The sequence below is a fragment of the Epinephelus moara genome, chromosome 5 (assembly GCF_006386435.1).
Source record: "Epinephelus moara isolate mb chromosome 5, YSFRI_EMoa_1.0, whole genome shotgun sequence".
NCBI lineage: Eukaryota > Metazoa > Chordata > Actinopteri > Perciformes > Serranidae > Epinephelus > Epinephelus moara.
In genome coordinates this window covers 7,558,835-7,579,279 of record NC_065510.1, presented here as the reverse complement: position 1 = coordinate 7,579,279, position 20,445 = coordinate 7,558,835, and the positions used below count along the sequence as shown (strand labels likewise).

General features: G+C 41.8%; 1 protein-coding gene across 1 annotated transcript in view; it reads right to left on the bottom strand.

Moving 5' to 3' along the window:
* The window catches only part of LOC126390641 (synaptogyrin-1-like), a 31,946-nt gene extending 12,711 nt beyond the window's left edge, over positions 1 to 19,235 (bottom strand). Inside the window, exon 1 of the mRNA XM_050045036.1 lies at positions 18,766 to 19,235. Coding sequence (XP_049900993.1) covers positions 18,766 to 18,867 — 102 coding nt within the window. The 5' untranslated portion in view covers positions 18,868 to 19,235. The remainder of the gene's footprint in view (positions 1 to 18,765) is intronic.
* Between the last annotated feature and the right edge of the window lie 1,210 nt (positions 19,236 to 20,445).

The window sequence follows — 20,445 nt, the reverse complement described above, 5'->3', positions numbered from 1 at the left end:
TACTGTATACAATAATACACTATTATTTTGTGCTAGGCTGCAAACTGACATCACTAATGTTCCTGTTAAAGACAAAGTCAATGGAGAGCTGTCTACACAATGTAGGGAGGAAACATGAGCTGGCATTTGGAGTCTGTGTCTTGTCTTAGCAACCATGCACAACCTTTCTGTTTCCCTCGCCCTCCCTCCGTCTGTCCCCTTTCTGCCTCTCTGATCTCTGGTCCGTCTTGAGCCTCACGCACTCCTCTCTCCGTGGAGCGAAGGATGTGTAGAGGAGGACACTAACACCTCTATCCCCTCTCCATCTACCTGCAGCCCTTTTTCATTAAAGAGAGAGATGATGAAGAGATGGAGGAAAAGGCGGAGGGATTGCAGAGGGGACGAGCGGAGGGAAGCGTTGGGGGCAGAAGGGGTATGGAGGCGGTGTTATTTTTAGACCGGCTGCATCATCGCTCGCTCCCTCCACTCTCGTCTTCTCCCACCTCCCCTCATTACTGGCCCTGCCTCTGCCCACGAGCATTCTTGAGAAAAATGAGCGTGCTCTTACACACGCGCTAACGCACGCACTCAACCATGTACAGCTCAAACGCACGCACAGTTTGTCCACTGCTTCACATGCCTGTCTTACTTCCAGAGTCAGGTCAGAAAACACAAAGTCAAGCTCATACAGAGTCGATCACATGATGTCAGCATGTTTTGTTTAATTTAATAAACATATGTTACAGATACATATACTTATCTTTATCTTACTTGTTCTCTTGCCTCTTTAATTTTTTCCTTTAAGCTTATATTTTCTTGCCTCCCACAGACGCAGACATGCTGGGTTTTTGGCTCTGTGTTTAAAGCATAGAGGAATGGTAGTGTTATCTTAACAGTGGGTTAATATTATGTTAATCTAATTTATGCTCATTTCTCTTACATTGTTTACCTAAAAACAACATATACACTCGTCATGCACAAAATTATTTACTTATTTACTGCATAACAACTACATGCAGTTAAAACTAGAGCTATAACTGCTGATTTTTTTCCCCTAAAAAATTGAAATTTGTTAGCTTGTCTGCACTTCTGGTTCAATTGGCTTGAAGTTAATGGGATTATTGAATGGGTTTTTGGTTAGATGCCTGAATTAAAGTCTGTAGTTAATGGCCAGCTCGCTCACTGTAAAAGTCTGTAGTACACGCAGGTCAAAAAATGCATCCGAGGCACTCTGACTGTGTTAAAAATCCGGGATCACCAACACGTTTTGACTAGAAAGTCTTCATCAGGGTGTAAAATGCACTGGAAACACGTGTGCAATTTAACAGCTCATGTGAGGGTCATGTGACACAGCTCACATGATATGTTGGTATAGGTCAACTAGACAAAAAAAAACCCCACATTGACAGAAATTGCCAATGAAAATGACATAAATGTATACTATAAATAATGAACATATTTAGTAACAAGAGGTTCAATGCCAAATAAATAGAAAGGAAACAACAGTAAAATAAAGTGAGAATTGTTATGTATTGTGACAAACCTGCACATAAAGTGGCAGAAACTAACAAAAAGCAGACATGACATAACACACTACTACAAACTCATGACATGTATTAAGTTGAAATATTTATAAAACGTATAACTCCTGATAACTAACAAAAGGATTTGTTTACAGCCTAACGTTAGCTTTTTACTTCTGACAATTGCATTTACGTTTCAGTAACAATGAGAATACTGTTCTTTAGTTAAGACTATTTTGCTGAACTAAACATGTACCTATCATAAACGTTTGTTTGCCACAAAGTCTTTTTTCTGCAATAATCCCAAAATCCAATGGAAAAATCCCATTGGCTTCTTGATGTGGGGAGCCACTCTATGAATAATAGGGATAGGGGAAAGAATTAATACAATAAAATTGAATCGTGACTTAAGTATCGTGATAATATCATATAGTGGATTCTATGGTGATTCCCACCCCAAATTATTAATAGTTTTAATAATAACAAAAGGTTCTAATAACAGTGATGCATGCTATTCAGACTATAAAGTGTTGCAGGGCAAATGCGTGATTCTGGCTATCCACCTTATTTTCAAACACGGAAGTAAATAGTGATTAACTTCCGTGTTTTTGTGCGAGGCGATTCCCATTTACACAGTGGTCAAGAGTGCTGGACCAGAAGTGTCGCAAAAAAAACCGGAAGCTGGCTGCGTTCTGTTTTGCCTCCGTGTTTCCATGAAAAATAAGGTGAATATGAATAAAATGGACTTCACTTAAATGTGCAATATGTAATTTTCTGCCGCTAGGGGTCTCAAACCAAAACAATAACAGAAGACGGAGTTGGATGACGTCACGAAGTAGCGTGGGATCATGGGAGTTGTAGTTATATAACAGATACAGATCTGACGTTCCTCACTCCGTGAAACCGAAACCGACCGTGGCAGTTTTTTTGACAGATCGAACTTCAGCAGCAGAGAAATGCTCATGGACGAGGTATATTACTGAAGTTATATTCACTTTATGTTCACTTTATGCAAATGGGGTCCGTCGGCCGGTGTAGCACCACACCAATATTTATCCTTGATTTAGCTCTCTTCTTATCCCAAATTCTTCTGGGATCGCTTGGTTGACCCATACGTTTCCATTTTACTGGCTTGTTTACCGGGACAGCTTCGGTGTCAGAAGGTGCAGCAACCGTCAATGCATGATGCATGATCCATGACGAGTTAGCTTAGCCTAGCAACAGTAACGTTCATTCTCTGACGTCTCATCCGGTCTACTTCTTCTTCTTCTCCTTCATTTAATGGCTATGGTAACTGGAGTTACGTCGCCATTGACATGCGACCTAATGACACGGTCCGTAACTTTTATTAATATTTCATATTTATCTGGGTTTGAAAAATTGTTGGAAACATTTCTGATAATCAAAGTAAACAACTAAACAAAATATATAATATTGGTTTAGTCGTTTTTAGACATTTTTATGTGGAAAAACTACATATTATACCTTTAAAGGTCCAGTGAGTAAGATTTAGGTGGGCTAAGTGACATCTAGTGTGAGGAATGCAGATTACAACCAGCTAAACTTTAGGTCACAATTCCTTTAGTGTTCAGTGTTAAGAGGGTTTTTAGCAGGAGCCAAATTTTCCAAAGAGGTCTCTCCCTTTCCAAAATAATCGGACGAGGTGATTAAAACCGGTAAAAACAATGTATAACGCTGTTTCATGTTACAAATCAGTGTTTCTCCAACCCTGTTTGGCACGTCACAGACAGCCTGCTTGCCAGGCACCAGCAAATGAGTGCTATCCTAATTTCCAGACGTTGAGGAGGTTTCCTATATAGATATTAACAGCTCCTTCTAAGGTAACAAAAACACAACAATTCTTATCTTCAGATGATTATACACTAAAACAACATACATTATATTATATTGCATTTCTGCCTGTATATACCCCTAAATCCTACACACTGGACCTATAATTATAATAATGGGAAGGAACTGTTTCCATTTGTTTGGTAAACCGATTAAAACATGTCAGTGAATCTGTAATAAAAGATTGTAGCACCTATTGTTGCTGCTAACTGTTACTGGAAACACTGAAGCAGTGTGAAATTATAAATTATTTCAACAGCAACTTGTTTTCTTTCATTTTGCTGTAAGACAGAACAACTTAAAGCAGATGTTTGATGTTGTTAATGCCAACCTGAGTTAGCTTTCACAAGCCTCACATGTCTGTTTCTATGAATTAATTACTATCATTCTGAAAACTTCCTGTTAAGCACAGAGGTTCGTTCTGAGTTTGCGAGGACATGCATATCTGTAAACTAGAATAAAAGGTTCTTTCGGAGATATCTCACAATGTTGATTCAGCTGTTTCGCTCAGGTCATGAAATGACACAGAGTATGTTGTTTTTACTGGACAAGGCCATAAGGTTCGGTCAAAGCCCTAATGGCTGAAGGGTTAAGAGCTGACCATGTACCACCCACAAGTTTGGCCTGGGACTTTTGTTGCAATTCATTCCTCATTTCTCTCGACTCATTTCCTGTTAATGAAGGCATAAAATGACCCCAAATCACATTTACTGTGATAGCAGTTTGCTTCGTATTGTGAAGTGCTGGTGTTTCAGTGTACACAGTGATTATGGAACATGTACATCTGTGTCCCCCGCTGCTTTTTATTTGGATGCAGAGGGGAATTTGTCAGCCTGTGTAACAAGGACAGCAGGACCTGCAGGGCCACTAGTTTTTAGTGGTGTGACACAGTTTGGTTTTATGATGCTCCCCTGAGAAACTCCACTGGGAAATAAACTCACCACCAGGGATGATCTTTCTCTACGTGCCTCTATTTTCCACACTCTCTCCTCTTCTCTGCCTGTTCCAGTGACACAAACACCAAACACACAGACGCCCTTACTTGAAATAAGGATTGGTTTTGGCATGACCTAGTTCGTTGGGTTTGAAAACGCACATCGTCTTCAGGGTCACAATTATATTTGCTGTCACATGGCAGGGGGCAGATTGAATTACTGAGCTTTTTTCTCCGGCTGCGAGCAGAAATCCAGAAGGGTTTGTGACGGCTGGGGCTGGAGCATGTCCTTCAAATGCACACTGACTGCATATCGCAAGGTTTAACAGTCATTTTTCTACTGTGCGCGTCCCACTGAGATACATGTACGCACTTACGGATACGTTACATAACATAAATATTGAAGTGCGCACAAATGAAATGTGGTGAACGCTTGAACTCACTGCACCTAAACATTCCTCACTTGCTTAGAAGCCGTGAAAAGTGGAGCATGTGATATGGTTTCTTATATGACTCTCCTTCACGCCCTCCCCCACACTTTTCTGCTGCGATGCTGTAGATACGACTTCTTTAGGTGTGTATGTGTGGGGAGGTTTCCTCGCCCCTCTGATCCGTAGACAGATCACAAGGCTCCTGGTGGTGATGAAAGCAGGCTCTGTGAAGGACACCACGTGGGTTTCTGATCTTGTGACCATCAGAGGGTCACTTACAAATTGCACATTAAGTATGCCGACTGCTAGAAGTGCATGTGCATGTGTGTGTGTGCTTGCTTGTGAAACTGTGCATGCATTCGCGAACGGAATCCCCCTTTCTCTTTCTACCTTCCTTACTCTATCTACCTTTCCCCTTTTTTCTCTAAAATTTAAATTTGGGTGGTTGCTCCATGCACCACTTCAAACAGCCAAACAGCCACTGGGTAGACCTAAATCATATCGGTTCAGTCTGGCTGCTTGTGAATGATTTAAAGCTGCTGTTGTGCTGGCTGAAAGGCCTTTTGGATCCATTGTAAAGGCCAGACAATTGAGCCCGGGCCTCATGTCACCCCAGTATTCACACACTGTACCTCACACAAAATCCTGTGTTAGAACTAGCAACACACACACACATGCAGAGGGGCACATCAGACCATGGCCTAGCACTGCAATCTGTCCAGGTCTTTGTGGCTGTAGCCTTCCACACAGTGTGTTCATTATCGAATAATAAATTAAATACCATCCATGGAAAAAATACTGCATAGGTGAGTTAGTCTTCTGCTTTTTTGAATCATAGACTAATCTATGGAGTAAAATATATGCCCCCTGCACATTTAAGAAGCAAACTGACAGATTTTTACTGACAATGTGAGTCCAAACTGTCATTACACCCCCAAAACATCAGTCTTAATGAGGGGTTTGGTCTCAGATTCAGATTCAGTCTTTAAGACTTTCTAAAACACGAAAGCAGGTCCTGTGGGGTGAGATTATTTAATTTGTTTTCAATAAGCCTGCCTTTGTTTGGGATTAGCTTTATGTCCGTACATTTTCATCTGATTATCCGTGGCCGCATTGCAGGGGCAGCAGGCTGAGCAAGGTACTCCAGGCGTCCTTCTCCCCAGCAATGCTTTCCAGCTCCTGCTAGGGAAACCTGAGGCATTCCCAGGCCAGATGGGGAATATAATCCCTCCAATGTGGTCTGGGTCTGCCCTGGAGTCTCCTACCAGTTGAATGTGCCTGGAAAAACCAGAAGGCGCCTAGGAGGAATCCTGATCAGATGTCCGAACCACCTCAACTGGACCCTTTCAACCCTTTCCAAGCTCCCTCTGGATCTCTGAGCTCCTCACCCCATATCCAAGGCTGTGCCTAGCCACCCTACAGAGGGAACTCATTTCTGCTGTATCCACGATCTCATTCTTTTGGTCACTACCCAGAGCTCATGACCATACGTGATGGTTGGGACAAAGATATACCAGTAAATCGAGAGCTTTGCCTTCTGGCTCAGCTCCCTCTTCGCAAAGATGGTCAGGCGCATTGCCCACATCACAGCTAAGGCTGTGCTAAACCTCCTGTCCATCTCACTCATGAACAAGACCCCCGAGATACTTAAACCTCTATGGTTTATGTATATATAATAAAAACTATTAGTTTTAAATTGAGACTGGATGAAAACACAAGTTGTCAAAGAAAAGAGCTAAGGTACTTAGCTAAGTTGTTGTTGTGTTTTCAACTTGTTAAAAACACATGCAGTGGTAATATAATGATGGCCAGTCCAGATTGCAATTCTACTCCCACTTGATTTTGTTACGCTCTGCTTTATAAGATTGAGAAACCTGTCTGTTTCCTTACAGCGATGCAACCTTGTTTTCTGGAATCATCTGCTCATTTTCTCACTAATTGCCTCCCAAATTCAAACGGCGAGGGGTAGTAAAGCAAAAAAGGGAGGGTTGTGTTGAGGAGAGCAGAGTGTGTAAGCGAGTGGGTAGAAGAGAGTGTAAATGTGTGGATATCAGTGTCGCTGTGTCCTGGACTTCTGATTATGTCTGTCTGTCTCATTGTGTACCCTTGGTGCTGCAGTGGCTCTCCTTGAATTGTACTTTGACAAGGTCTCCTCTCTGTCTCACTCTCCCTCTCTCTCATTACATGAGCAGCTGCTGCCATGGTGACAGCAGCAATCAGGTATCCCCAGTCCAGGCCAGCACGCTGCAGCAGACAATAAGCCCACACACACACCCTCGCACACATACACGGTATATAATATCCTCCAGCCGTGATCCTGTAGCAGTCCGGCTAACTCACTGTTGACTTGTAGTCGCTTTTCTCCATCACATCTATCTCCTTTTACAAGTACCTTTTTCCATCTTTATGTTTGTGTTTGATTCTGACAGCAGCTCAAATACAAATCTCAGTGAATCCCTCATTTCCAGTGTTTCTATAGCGGATCTAACCTGTCTTTCATCTACAGCTTTGTCCTCTCTCCGTGATGAACGTATCATAACACATGAAGGAGTTGGTCCTTTTCCCCGGTGTCATTGTTGTGAAATGGTGAATAGTTTTGCATTAAGCTGATGCCGATATCTAGAGTGAGTGATTAGTGGTGAAAGTTTTAATCAAAAGTCCAATTCTTTCTGGCTCTAATTAAGGATGCACGATAATGTCAGCACGTCTTTGTATCGTCTGATATTTAAAATGAACTATCGGGATTGGCCAACACGCTGATAATATTGGTACATCATCAGTATCGGCCAATATTGGCGTTACAATTCATCAGCAGAATCAAAAGAACCTGAACAAATCGGCCAAAATGCTTTTTCTTATTATGCACAATGAATGAATATTACATACAGTGAAAAGTATTCTATTTCATGTCTGCATCTGCTAGTGGGCCATCATGATAAGAGTATGCATGCATGATATGATATTTCAGATAATGCAGTAAATGTATGTGAAAGTAATCCCTGTGTGAAGTCCCTTGTGATGGATTTCTTTATATGATAATCTGCTTCAGGGATACTACTCCAAGTGTTTACACTATGTGGTCTTCACTGTTATATGGAGCTACTAACTAACATTGGAGGACATAATCCTGGTCGGTGATGTTGTTAATTTCTCCCCAATTTCGGCTCAGATTCATGCTGGAATCTGACCAGCTGTGAAGATTTTGATTTAAAAGCTTTTATTGATTTTTCACTGTAGAAAGTGCCGATGTACTCCGGTACAGTCACTCCCTGGCTGCAAGTACACTGTTACATGTTAACGTCAGGGAAACATGTAATCTTAGTTGCTGATGTTGTTAATTTCCTTCTGATTTCAGATCATATTACTGCTGGTTGTGTTTTGAAGCTTTTATTCATGATTTGTCATGGTATAAAGTGCCGCTATACTCTGTTACAATCATTCCCCGGCTGCTATGATGGTGCAGAGATGTTGAGATACAGGCTGAATCCAAATGTCCATCCTCTGGACTTGTGGACTGAGCCCTCGCGGACTTCAATCGTATGTGCTGTGATGAGTTCACTGTCACCACGTAAAGTCTGCAAAGGCAGAAACTGTAAGCGGATAAACAGCCCTAAAGACTGTTTTACTAGTTGCCATGGAAACACTCAACTATAGCTGCTGTCACATTCATATTTGTCATATAAGTTGATGGATAATGCCTACTCACCTGTCCCTGCAGGTAAGATATACAACCCATGTACGTGCCTTTTCTATCACAGGTAAGATATACAACCCATGTACGTGCCTTTTCTATCAATAACTATTTTACACATTCATAAGGGTTTTTTTTTTTTTCCGCAGTTGAAAAAACAACGTCACGTCCGTATTGCAATTTTTTTTTTTCCGCAGTTGAAAAAACAACGTCACGTCCGTATTGCAACGAATNGTTGATGGATAATGCCTACTCACCTGTCCCTGCAGGTAAGATATACAACCCATGTACGTGCCTTTTCTATCAATAACTATTTTACACATTCATAAGGGGTTTTTTTTTTTTCCGCAGTTGAAAAAACAACGTCACGTCCGTATTGCAACGAATGTGGGCTATTGAATCAGTGAAGTTTGCTGAAGTCTGCACCCCAAGCGGACTCTCTGGAAGTCTGTAGAAAGTCCACTTGAGGCCCCTTGTGAAGGTGAGCAATAAAAAAAAGTCCAAAAAGTTAATAACTTAAAAATTATGGCGAAAAGGTAGTTTCTTGCAACCCTAGAATTAAGATAAAAATATTCACAAATGAAAAAAACACTTCTGGTTGCTGATAAGTAGTGTTTAACTTTTAATTTAACACTGAAAATTAAAACCCTCGGCGCGCACTGCAGCGCAAGCAGACAGATGCGCGACTCAGAGCAGCATGTGTCACTGACACCAGACTCAGAGCGCAGCGGACCGGTGGAAAATGTCACCATCAGCATATCATTTTATATCAATAAAATCTATTTTATCATTATTTTGAGTCACATTGTTGAAAGAATTTAGCCGTCTGTGTTCAAGCAGGATAATAGGTCTCCATTCATTGCACGTCGGGCTTTCTATTTCCTTGTCGGAGATGTTTTCTTTTTTAATTACATGATAGCTATTCTCCCTTAACTCACCAGTAAAGAATGCCTTTGTCCATTTCAAATAACCCATGGCAATAATACTATCCCTGTTCTCTGATTTACTGTGAAACTTTTTTAGGCAATTCATGCAACAATCAGACCGGATTCTTTGCTCGGCCTAATGGGGTTAGTTTTGCGTTCAAACCCCCTCCCCCCCCCCCAAAAAAAGGGGAAAAAAAGCAGAATATTCGATTTTTTTTCCCTACAATCGAATCCCGTGCCATCAAACGAAGCTTCGAAGCTTTGAATTTTTTGGGTCAGCTCTACTGCAAATGCGGTGAAATCTGGACAGTTGGATTCAGCCACAGAAGACCTGGAATAGCTGTCCAATCAGAGCAGACTGGGCTTTTTAATAACATTAAAGCAGGTCAACATGTTGTAGTAGAAACCTAAAATACAAGTATGTACCTGAAAATGAGCACCATGGTCCCCTTTAAATCAGAGAATGCAACTCCTGACACTTACGTAAAGTGATTAGCTATTGAGAAGATGTGAAACTCTTCTCAAAAAGTTGTTGGAACTATAAAAACAAAGTCCATTTGAAATTGTACAGTGGCGTTACAAAGTGGAGTTTCTTCCCTCATAAATAATCTGTGGTCAAGTGCAGGCACAGCCAAGTTTGATTTTGGTCTTTTATCAAGTTACAATCTGTGTATTCCTGTGTGGCCTATATCCGAATAGTTTTTCACATTGACACACTGTAATTTCCACTTCCATATGGAGCAAATTGCTCCCACTGTACAGCCTGTTGTAAAGAAGAGCAGCGTTGCAACAGATACAGATCCATAGGGTGGTCTCAGGACATCTCTACACTGTAAACCTGATAATATAAGAAGCACACTATTCTTCATTATATCCTGTTGCTATTGATCAAAGGTTTTGAACCCCAGTGTGGCAGTTCTTTGCATAGTGATAACGGCACATGGTGTGGAAGCAGCATCCTACCATTTCCTCTTATAGCTTGATTTCATCACTTTATCATTGTAAACTGACAGCCGGTCCTTTTGTCTGTAAAACTGCCTCATGCACTGATTACAACTGCATTGCACACTGGTTGATCACTACCTCTTGAACCACATGTGCTACCCTGCTGTTGTTTTGGGTGTCTCCTTGTGTCTGTAAGTTCATCGTTAGTATACTGTTAAACAAACCAATCCAGAAAGCAACAAGGACACAAAGGATTTTGAGTGATTTCTTCGACAACATCAAGTCTAAAGCTCTATTTGCATGGGACTAGTATTACCTTGGGATCTCTGGTAATTTGTAATAACTGTGGAGGTTGACTGTGATCTTAATCCCTTGTGAATCTGCCATGTCTGTAATTTGTCAATTAAAAATTCCTCCCCAAATTAGATACCAGTAGCTAATGTAACAGGGACTGGAATTAGATTCACATGCTTCTAATCAGGCAAATGAACAAAGTACAGACAGACAACAAACTTACTTAACTCAACTGTACTTAAGACAAACAAAAAAAGGAAAACAGATATGACCACATCTTTTGTTTTAATATACACATAAGACTATTCTAAAGACACCATTTACCCCATTCACACACTGGTGGCCAAGGCTACCATACAAGGTGCCACTGACTTAGCATAGAGTAGAACAAAATAGACTATAGCTGTGTCTAAATTCAGGGACTGCTGCCTTTGAAGGACGTGGCATTCCTGATCTACGTCTGCCACATCCTTTGAAGACCGCATCAGCCAAACCGAACGGTCTCTGAAATGGGATGGTCTGGTCTGTGAAGGATTTCCTGGTTGCATCACCAGTTTATTAGCCCGACCCGTTGGTGTTCCTGTTGCCCAGTAACCAGCTATGTTTGACGAAAGAAGGAGTAAGCTAGTAAGTTGGTTAGCTCATGGACCCAGAGATTGTTATTTTATTATTTTTTTAAATTTTATTTAATACTTGAGGAGATGATTCACTACCAGAGGCGCTAATAGTAACGTTGACAATACTTAACCATTAGCTAGTTAAGAACTGTTAGTTAACTTAATAATATATAATAGTCACCAGCGCAGAATGCATCTTGGGATAGACTGGGCCACAAAGAATTCAACTGTTGCATCCTCCAAATTCTTCTTGGCCACATTTGAAGGAGGCATGGGCAATACAGATCAGGTCATTGTCTGTCTGTGGTTTAAAAGTCATCAGTCACTTGGTCAAGTTGAGAATGCTGATGGCAGTCGGGATGAAGGACTTCTTAAATACATTTCTGGTTGCCAGGGGGACTCTATAGCACCTCCCGGAGCTTAAGAGCTCAAACTGGCTGAAGAGAAGATGTAAGCTATGTGTCAAGATACGCCTCGCTTTCTTCCTCTTCCTTTCCTAAAGAGTTTGCTGAAGGGCTCTTGTGGCTTGCCAACTGTTTTACTTGCCATTGTCACAATCCTACAGAGTTTATTCTTGGATGTACAGTTATGGTGACCGTACCAGACAGGAGGGTGAAACGTTAACGCACTCATCATTATCAGATAATCAGTGACGCATCTCATGTCTTGGTATCTTGCCCAAGAACGCTTCAACGTGCAAGGTTCCTGGGGGGAACCTTACACGTTGAAGGGTTTTTCCGATAGGCTCTTCCTCCTGAGCCCCTGCCACCCCCTACAGATGTATGTCAGTGGAGAGTTTCGCTTACTGACACTGACCAGCCAAATGCCAAAATGTATTAACAATCCTATTTGACAGACAGTTGGGTGTTGCTCTTGGCTCATTTGTGAATGTGTAATGCTAAAGACGAATAATAGAGTCTGCACACTAGACCAGGCTCCGATTTAATTAAATTACCACCGGGGTGACTTTTCAAGCCACACCCTCTTCATCAAACAAAGTACAACGCAGAAACACACTCTCAAATACCTACTAGCCCAGGTCACCTGGTGCCCATTCAGCTCCCTTCCATGAATACATCCATACATGAATATTATTATAATTGTGTAATGCTACAGACAGGCATCTTTAGTTCACCACAGATCTGAAAACATATGCAGCACATAAAGGCGTTTATACGATGCAAACATGCAACTCACATATTAAAATAGCTTTCTAACAGTGTCTGCATTCTGACATGTAGGCACTAACAAACTGTGAGTGTTTGTGTGTGAGTGTTCCTGTTTTACACGGAGCTGAGAGAATGCACTGCACTGCAGTATCTGTGTGTGTGTGTGTGTGTGTGTGTGTGTGTGTGTGTGTGTGTGTGTGTGTTGCTAATAGTTACTCACCAATTACAAAATCACCTGACCTCTGAAATGCTCATCATCACCACGGCTAAATTCAAAATGTTAACCCATGTTAGTTATGTAAGAGCATTTCAATGAACGAGAAAAAGAGAGGAGAGTATTTTTCTTCGGCAGGTTCATCAACTTGTAAATATCAGTTTATTACAAGTCTGTTTTGAAATGTTGCTTGTGTGTCACATAGTGTTAAAATCAAGAATCAGATCTAAGTGAAAGCAGCCTCTGATGAACTGTTAGATGTGGAGGAATGCTTTCATTACTATCAATGTACTGTAAGGTGGCTGTCACGGGCTACTGAGACAGCAACTGTGAGAGTGAGCAATTATTTGCTTCAGCCTTCTTTCTCTTTCAAAGACAGACACACACACACGCACAGAGATCAAATATCACTTTCTTCTTAGCAGAGTTAAGTGTTGAACTTTGATCTGCAAATTCGCCCAATGGGCCGAAACAAACTCCGCTTTGGGCATGTCAACTTCTTAAAGTTAAAATGCTTCTTCAGAGGAATAGAGAGCACAGAGCAGAACTAAACACCACATTTAGGTGCGTAATGATTTGATAGATGTTTTAAGTTGCCCTGGTGATAACCCAAATCCTTGAACAGCAGCAGAACTACGCTCAAAGCAAAACAGTGCTGATCCAAGCTTCAAAAGGAATGCTCTTTTAAATACAGATCAAAAGTACAACCACAGGCAAAAAGACGGCATCTCAACTTTGCAAGTCAGGTTGACCCTGTTCTGTTTAATTCAATAAATCGATTCAATTGTTATCTTTTTTTTTTTTCATTTATAAATCATTATCACACACAAGCGGCTCTCCTCCATCTGGGATTATGCTCAGTCTTCTTCTCTCCTCCATCCATTGTGTATCATCACAAACATACTGGAGTGATTCCCTTAGGCTGAATCACTTTCTCTCTCTCTCTCTCTCACACACACACACACACACACACACACACACACACACACACACACACACACACACTTGACATCCCCCATCACCAAATGTTTAAAGTGCTGATAGTTTCCTCCCCCACAACCCACAGCAGACTGAGTATTAGCACCATCTCACAAAACATCACAACTCAGGCCGTGGCTGTTACTATGGAGACATGTTGCTCTGGTGACACCTAGGAAGCAAGGCATCTCACAGGGGCCCATACAGTCCCTCCATACCTGTATATGTTGCATTTTTTTTCTTTTACAAATAAAAACTCACTATAGTGTTTCTCAGAGTCTAAAATAAAATTTATTGACAAAAATTTGATGACTGTTTAAAGGAACAGTTCACGCCCAAATCAAAAATGCATACATTTTGTCTATTTATCAGTCTAGATTGTTTCAGAGTGAGCTGCTGAGTTTTGGAGACACTGGCTGTAGAGATGTCTGCCTTCTCACCAATATAATGGGACTAGGTGGCACTTGGCTTGAGGTGCTCAAAGCGCCAAAAAAATACATTTGAAAAACTCAACAGCGATGTCTCTTTTCAGAAATCATGACGTGCTTACTAGAGATAAGTCACAAACCTTGTTGTGAGCAGTTTCATGTACAGTAGGAACTATTTTCATTCTACAGAACTACACCTGCCAACTGTATCACCACACAGACGGAAGCATTCATGCTCTCTTGCTGTGTCTCAAATCACATACTTTTGTACTTACACTTAAGTGACCGTTGACGTCGCTGCATTGTACAAATTTTGCACTAAGCACCACTATTCTGTTGTCGGGTATGAGCCAGCAGTATGTTTGTTGGGTTAATTTTGCAGTCTGTAATGATTTGGTACCGCAAACGATAACGCTAATGCTAGTTTGTTAACTAGCTAATTTGTGGTCATCATTTCCGGTAAGTGCACAACGGCTGTGTTTGGTTTGAGAAATTTGTGCACTACGCCATTGAGTACATAGTGCACATAGTATACTACATAGAAGTGTACTAAGGGAAGTATGTGATTTGAGACACACCATCTGTTTCATATCAATGTAAATCAAATATCTTTAACCTGGACCTTGGACGTTGGACATCTAGTGAGATCATGAATGTCTGTTTCAATAATGATGCCCTATAATAACCTGCAGCCTTTGATAACATCCAGCTAACCCATTGTGAAAATATATGCCATGATGAAAAAGGCATATAGTGAGTTATCAGGGTTTCCCACACATTAATTTATTAGAGGTGGTCTGCCATGGTTGTAACATCTGCCGCTGAGTTTTGATTTTCTATTTTTGGAGCTGGACCGTTCAATAGGTGCGCTGCCATTCAGTAATTCATTGCACTGGGGGCAGAGAGCGTATTCTGGACACAGATGGAGCAGCAGCACATCAAGCGCAGTAAAACTTAATGGTTAATTGCACTGGGTCTAAGGGTCTGCTTTCACTCTAAATCCAAATTTAGAGAGTGGGCACAGACTGATACACAAGGACACATAGACAAAAAAGGAAAGTTAGCTACCCCTGTCATTCCAATTCTATGGAAAACACCGCTGTTCATGCGTTACGACTTGTGTGTGCACACCACAAGATTTCTCCACCGAGCCCTCGCCGACAGAGCCCCAGATAACGCGGTGACATCACCAAACTTGGAGACGACACATCGTAAGGCATGGATATTCTTCCCAGTGTTGAATTAGATCTGCCTCCATGGTCTGAATCCAAACACAACGCGCTCCCCGTGATCCTGTGGACGCCGCCATTGTTGTTGTTGCTTGCCAGCTTGTCAGTGTTGCCAGATCTTGGGAGAGAAACAAGAAACCAGGGCTATGGAAACAAGCCCAAAAGAAGCGACTATCGTGCGTTTAAATAACTTATTAGATGGATATATATAGAGGAAGGTGACGTTTAGAGAGCAAGCCCAAATAAGCAACTCCACTTTAGAAACATAGCAACCCTGCGGCTTGTCCTCCTCACATTTCTTCCGTCCTCCTGCGTGCTGACGTGGGACGTATCCCGCCTCTCACTGGCTGATGCTCTTTGTCAGTCGTGTCAGGCTTCTCCAGTTTTCTAGCATGCCAGAAATCCAGTCCCCGTCACAGACAAGGGGGCAACTTGCTCGTAGGCTTATTCACACATGAGGACTCGTCGTGGCAGACTATAAAACATACTTGTTATAAGATATTCAATTTCTGCCAATATCCCCTAAATCCTCCACACTAGACCTTTAACCCCAGAAACTATTCATACTATGTAACATACTCTAGGTTACCAGTATTAAGAAATGTATCTGTGGACAATGTCAAAATAAAATCAATTCAAACTCAAAATGCTTCATCACATTCATTTACTTTGTCTATGTGCATGCATTTATCCCCAACCAGAGACCTGACCTCATGACTCTTAGAAAACCACAGCTGAAGCTTACATGACTATGAAGTCTTTCATGGTTCGTTCAATCGCCACATGACTCTCCTTCACAAGCCGTTCAGAGTTAAGTAGCTGACACACAACCAATGTTCACACTTCTCTCATGTGTTATGTGGATGTTAAGTTCACCATCAGTCACACTTGTAGCTTTAGTCACACGCATAGAACCTCAGCATTACGATACTTGATGGTAAAAGTCAGTTCTTTTTTTCTTACCTAAAGACTAAACTACAATTATTCAACTTTCTTTCCTGTTTCCAACACAGGCTAACATAACAGTACACCTAAGTATTAGCTTGGTCTATTTTGTACACATTTCCACCAATAACAAATGTTTCCTTTAAAGTTAGCAACTTTTATGAAAATCAGTTTTTGTGTCCACATTGTCCACACAGTATTACATGTGATGGATAATTCCTCTGCCTCCTCTGCCTCTGCCTTCTCTGCAAGAATCCACCGTGTATGGACGAAAACCACAGAGGATCAGAGGAGTCTCTGACGCAGCTGTCAATCATGTCAATCACAACTCGTGAACTGCGATCAAACTGTTGAACTCGGCAGCGTTGATGAAATATGAATCAAGATTCTGCTACTGAGACAGTATGTGACCAGGCCGCCATATTGGAAACATGGCCAAGCACCATCCACCAGCTGGACCAACCTTCTCATTTTACAGCTAAACGGTGCACTAAAATATGTTCCTGAATACATCTGAGGCGAGAAATAAGCAATGCAGTTAGAGACTTTTGATTCAAGTTTGCTCAGTGCTGCCTAGTTTGACAGCTGATTAACGAGATTGAAATTTTGAAGTTGAAAAAAGCCTTGCTTTTTCCACTATTGTCATTTATGCAAGAATGCAGAAGTTAATGTTTTTTTTCACAGGATCTGTTTAATGCCAATGGTTTATTTTTAGCAACATTTTAAATGAGATTTGATCATGTTTCCTGGTCTCTTAGCCTTAACTTGGGAAGTCACTTCATAGCACAGATTAGCCTTGGTGACACCATGTCTACAACAGCCTGCATGCCTTCAACATTTTCCCCTTTACTGCAAAGTATAACTTGTGTAGCCACATGAATCCACCTGCATCTTTATCCCTTCAGCATACTTGGAAAGGCTCTTTGGCGTTACTTAAGGACATGCAGCGACAGACACAGTCCCATGAATAAGAAATAATCCCAACTGTGCTGCTTTGGCGAGACTGTAAAGAACGGCCTTCCTTTAATATTTTACACTTTACCATACAGAATAAATACTGTAGGGTTGCAGGACCACAAACCCAAACCGACTTTTTGTTTTCTTGTTTTTCTGTGTGCATTTAACGAAATCCAGCTAACTTCAAGAGCAATGTTACACATATCTCAAGAGGAAGTGCAAACAAGGTTGTAAGCAAGAATTTCTGTGTTGATATAACATATCATAGAGGTTCTGATGGTGTTTATGTTGACACAACAGTTTCTGTATATTTTAAACACAAGTTATTTTCGTCAGGTGTGGCGACGTAAGGCAGATTAGTGCGCATCAGAGTAGGAGATTGTGGACAACATTGTACGTAAAAGAGGACGTGAAGTTTGTGTTGGTTTGGATCGTAATAAGTTTTTGATCGTGTTATGCAGAGTTGAATTATAATAACAGGTAATACGAGAGAATACAAGATGTAATTTTGGAAGGGCTTGGCCTGCTGTTTTGTTTTTCTTTTTGTATTCTCAATAAACCTCGTTCAACTTTTTCCCTGCCTCGTGTGAGTACTGTAGATCTCCAGAAAAGGAACAGAAACACAAGACACCTCACAAACTAAGTGGCTTAGGAACTTTGGTATACTGAAACAGTCACTACAAAAGTGATGACGTGTTGGAATCACACACAGGAAACACAACCTGCAGTCAGTGATCACTAATCTTGATCCAATCACCACCGAAAAATCAAAGACAAGCACTGTACTAAACAGAAATATCACTTGACATTTCATGTGTTTGACGTCTAGAAGTGACGTGTGACGTCTGAAAGTGTTTGTGAACATCACCTGAGTGAACGTCAGCGTTGAATAGCTCTGCTCCCATAAACTCACTTTTAAATAAGGAGCAGATAAATGAGAAATCAAGGTATTCCGTATTGAGGCTGAAGGATTCCTGAAATAACAAATCAAGTCCTGAGTTTATAGTGATCATATCATACTTAATATCATTTAGAATTTGCAGTGGTATCTTATTCCTTTGCAACTTATAGATGTGTGGCAACTCTGAGTTTTTTGTAGCCATGTGTTTGCTTTCCTTACTATCCTGTTGCTGTCAGAGTTCCTCTGTCTGAGGGAGGGAGGATGTGCAGTTATTATGAAATTATTAAATCCTTTCATAGTGCCTGTGTGTTCTCACCATGCTTAATATTAAACATTAGTTGCTAACTAGAATATAATGAGACCTGGGAGACAGTAAACAGTGATCAGGACCCATTCTTGGCCTACATCAGCCTGATATAAACTCCATGTACAGTTTCATAAACATTCAATTGCAATACAAAAGACATATTTTGGTATAATAAAAATGAAATATATGTAAATAAGATTCCATTACTATAAAGCAGGATGTGATGGCTGTTGGTAGCCTACCTACAATCCCTGTAGGAATCTTTCTTATTTATGACTGATATGAAGCCTGTCTGGGGCCTTTAGAGATAAACAAAGAGAAAGAAGAAACCTATATTTGTCATATGCACGTGTAAATTAGACATATAATTAGACTAATTATAAGTGGCCTGTGTAACCACTCTGTAGCTCCACCAACAAACTTAATTCCCTCTGTCTCCTACTCACCCAAGACACTATGCGGAGAATGGTCTGAGGCTGCTGGAAGAAGGTGACGGGGTCGAAGGCTCCTCCGGCTTTCCCGGCTCCGTATGCCTGCATCCCCTCCATGGTCCTCCTCCTTTCTGCACAGCCTCCTCTCTGGTCCTCCCCTCCTCCCCGCTGCTGGTTCAAAGGCACAGGGTGTGCGGAGCACCGGGAAACCGACACGGAAAATCCTCGAATCTGCTTCTGTACTAACACCACCACTGCTCCTCCTGCTGCTCCTGCTGCAAGGATGGATGCTGGTTTCTCCTCGGCTCCTTGGCGCACAGCCTCCCTGGTCTCTCGTGTTGTTGTTTTTAATTTAACCTCTAAATTCCCTGTCGTCCTCCTGCGATATCCGGCCAGAGGAAGCTGTGGGCTGTGCCAGTGTTGTGATGATGCTCTCTGTCACAGCGCAGGAGCCGGTGGCGGACACGTGAACGCGCCTCCGTTGTCACGCCTCGCACGGGGCGCTCCACATCTAAAGCACCCCTCGTAAAAACACACGGAGAGCACGCGCACGTGTTTATCAAGGGAGCGCGCGCTGGTGCTCACAAGATTGCCACAAGGAGTCACGCGCTTTGTCTGAGGGCTTTTTTCCCTTCAACAGGCGGGAGGAGGAGACCTGGCAAACAAGTGGACTCATCCAGAGCAGGACATTCAAAGTTACAACTAAGGGACTGTACTTTATTTATCAGAGCAGGGGGTCGCTGGGGTGTAGCCATGTACCCATTTCTTTTTACCCATTTCTCCCACCTATCAGCTAAAAACCATTGGAATATATAAAGCCCCTTTCCCACTGCACAAAAAACCTGCTACCACCTGTTTACGTCTGTCTCTTTGATACAACAGGAAAGGTTTTAATCAGCATTCAAACCAGAATCAGAGTCATGTGTATTCATCGCCTCTGCCGCAGATAGGCATGGATGAAAATACTATACCTGGGTGAATTAATCCACTTTTACATGTGGAACCTCCCGTCTACGACTGGCTTGAGATGCACCCTCATTGAGGACTTCGCTCAGATTATTGTGATCCTGTTTGATTCGGCGGTGGGAACCTCTTCCTTTGCTGACGTAGACCCCAGCAGGATTTGAACCCTTGAACCTTCCGCATGGAAGACGAGTGCTCTGACCGCAACACTAATGCTATACAAATACTTTGCCTAGGTGAACACGCTAATTTTAGCTAATTCTGCAATGATGTTCATTCATTCATTGTTCGTAATTGCATATACTGTTGGGGTTGTGGGGGGGCGAGAGGTGGGGTACACCCTGGACAGGTCGCCAGACTATCACAGGGCTGACACATAGAGACAGACAACAATTCACGCTCACAGTCACACCCATGGACAATTTAGAGTCACCAGTTAACCTGCATGTCTGGATTGCAGGAGGAAGTCGGAGTACCCTTGCTGACACAGGGAGAACATGCAAATTACACACAGATGGGCTCCCCCATCCTGGGTTCGAACCCCCCATCTAACCAGAAACCCTGGTTGGCAACAATGCTTAACCACAATTAGTCTGCGCCGAGTTTGAAAGAGAGACTGAATAAGTTTAAGTTTAGTTAAGTTAAGTTTATTTACTTTATTAATCCCCCTGAGGGGAAACTCAATAAGTTAAAGATATATAAAAAGAGGTAACCACCATAACATTTTCACTG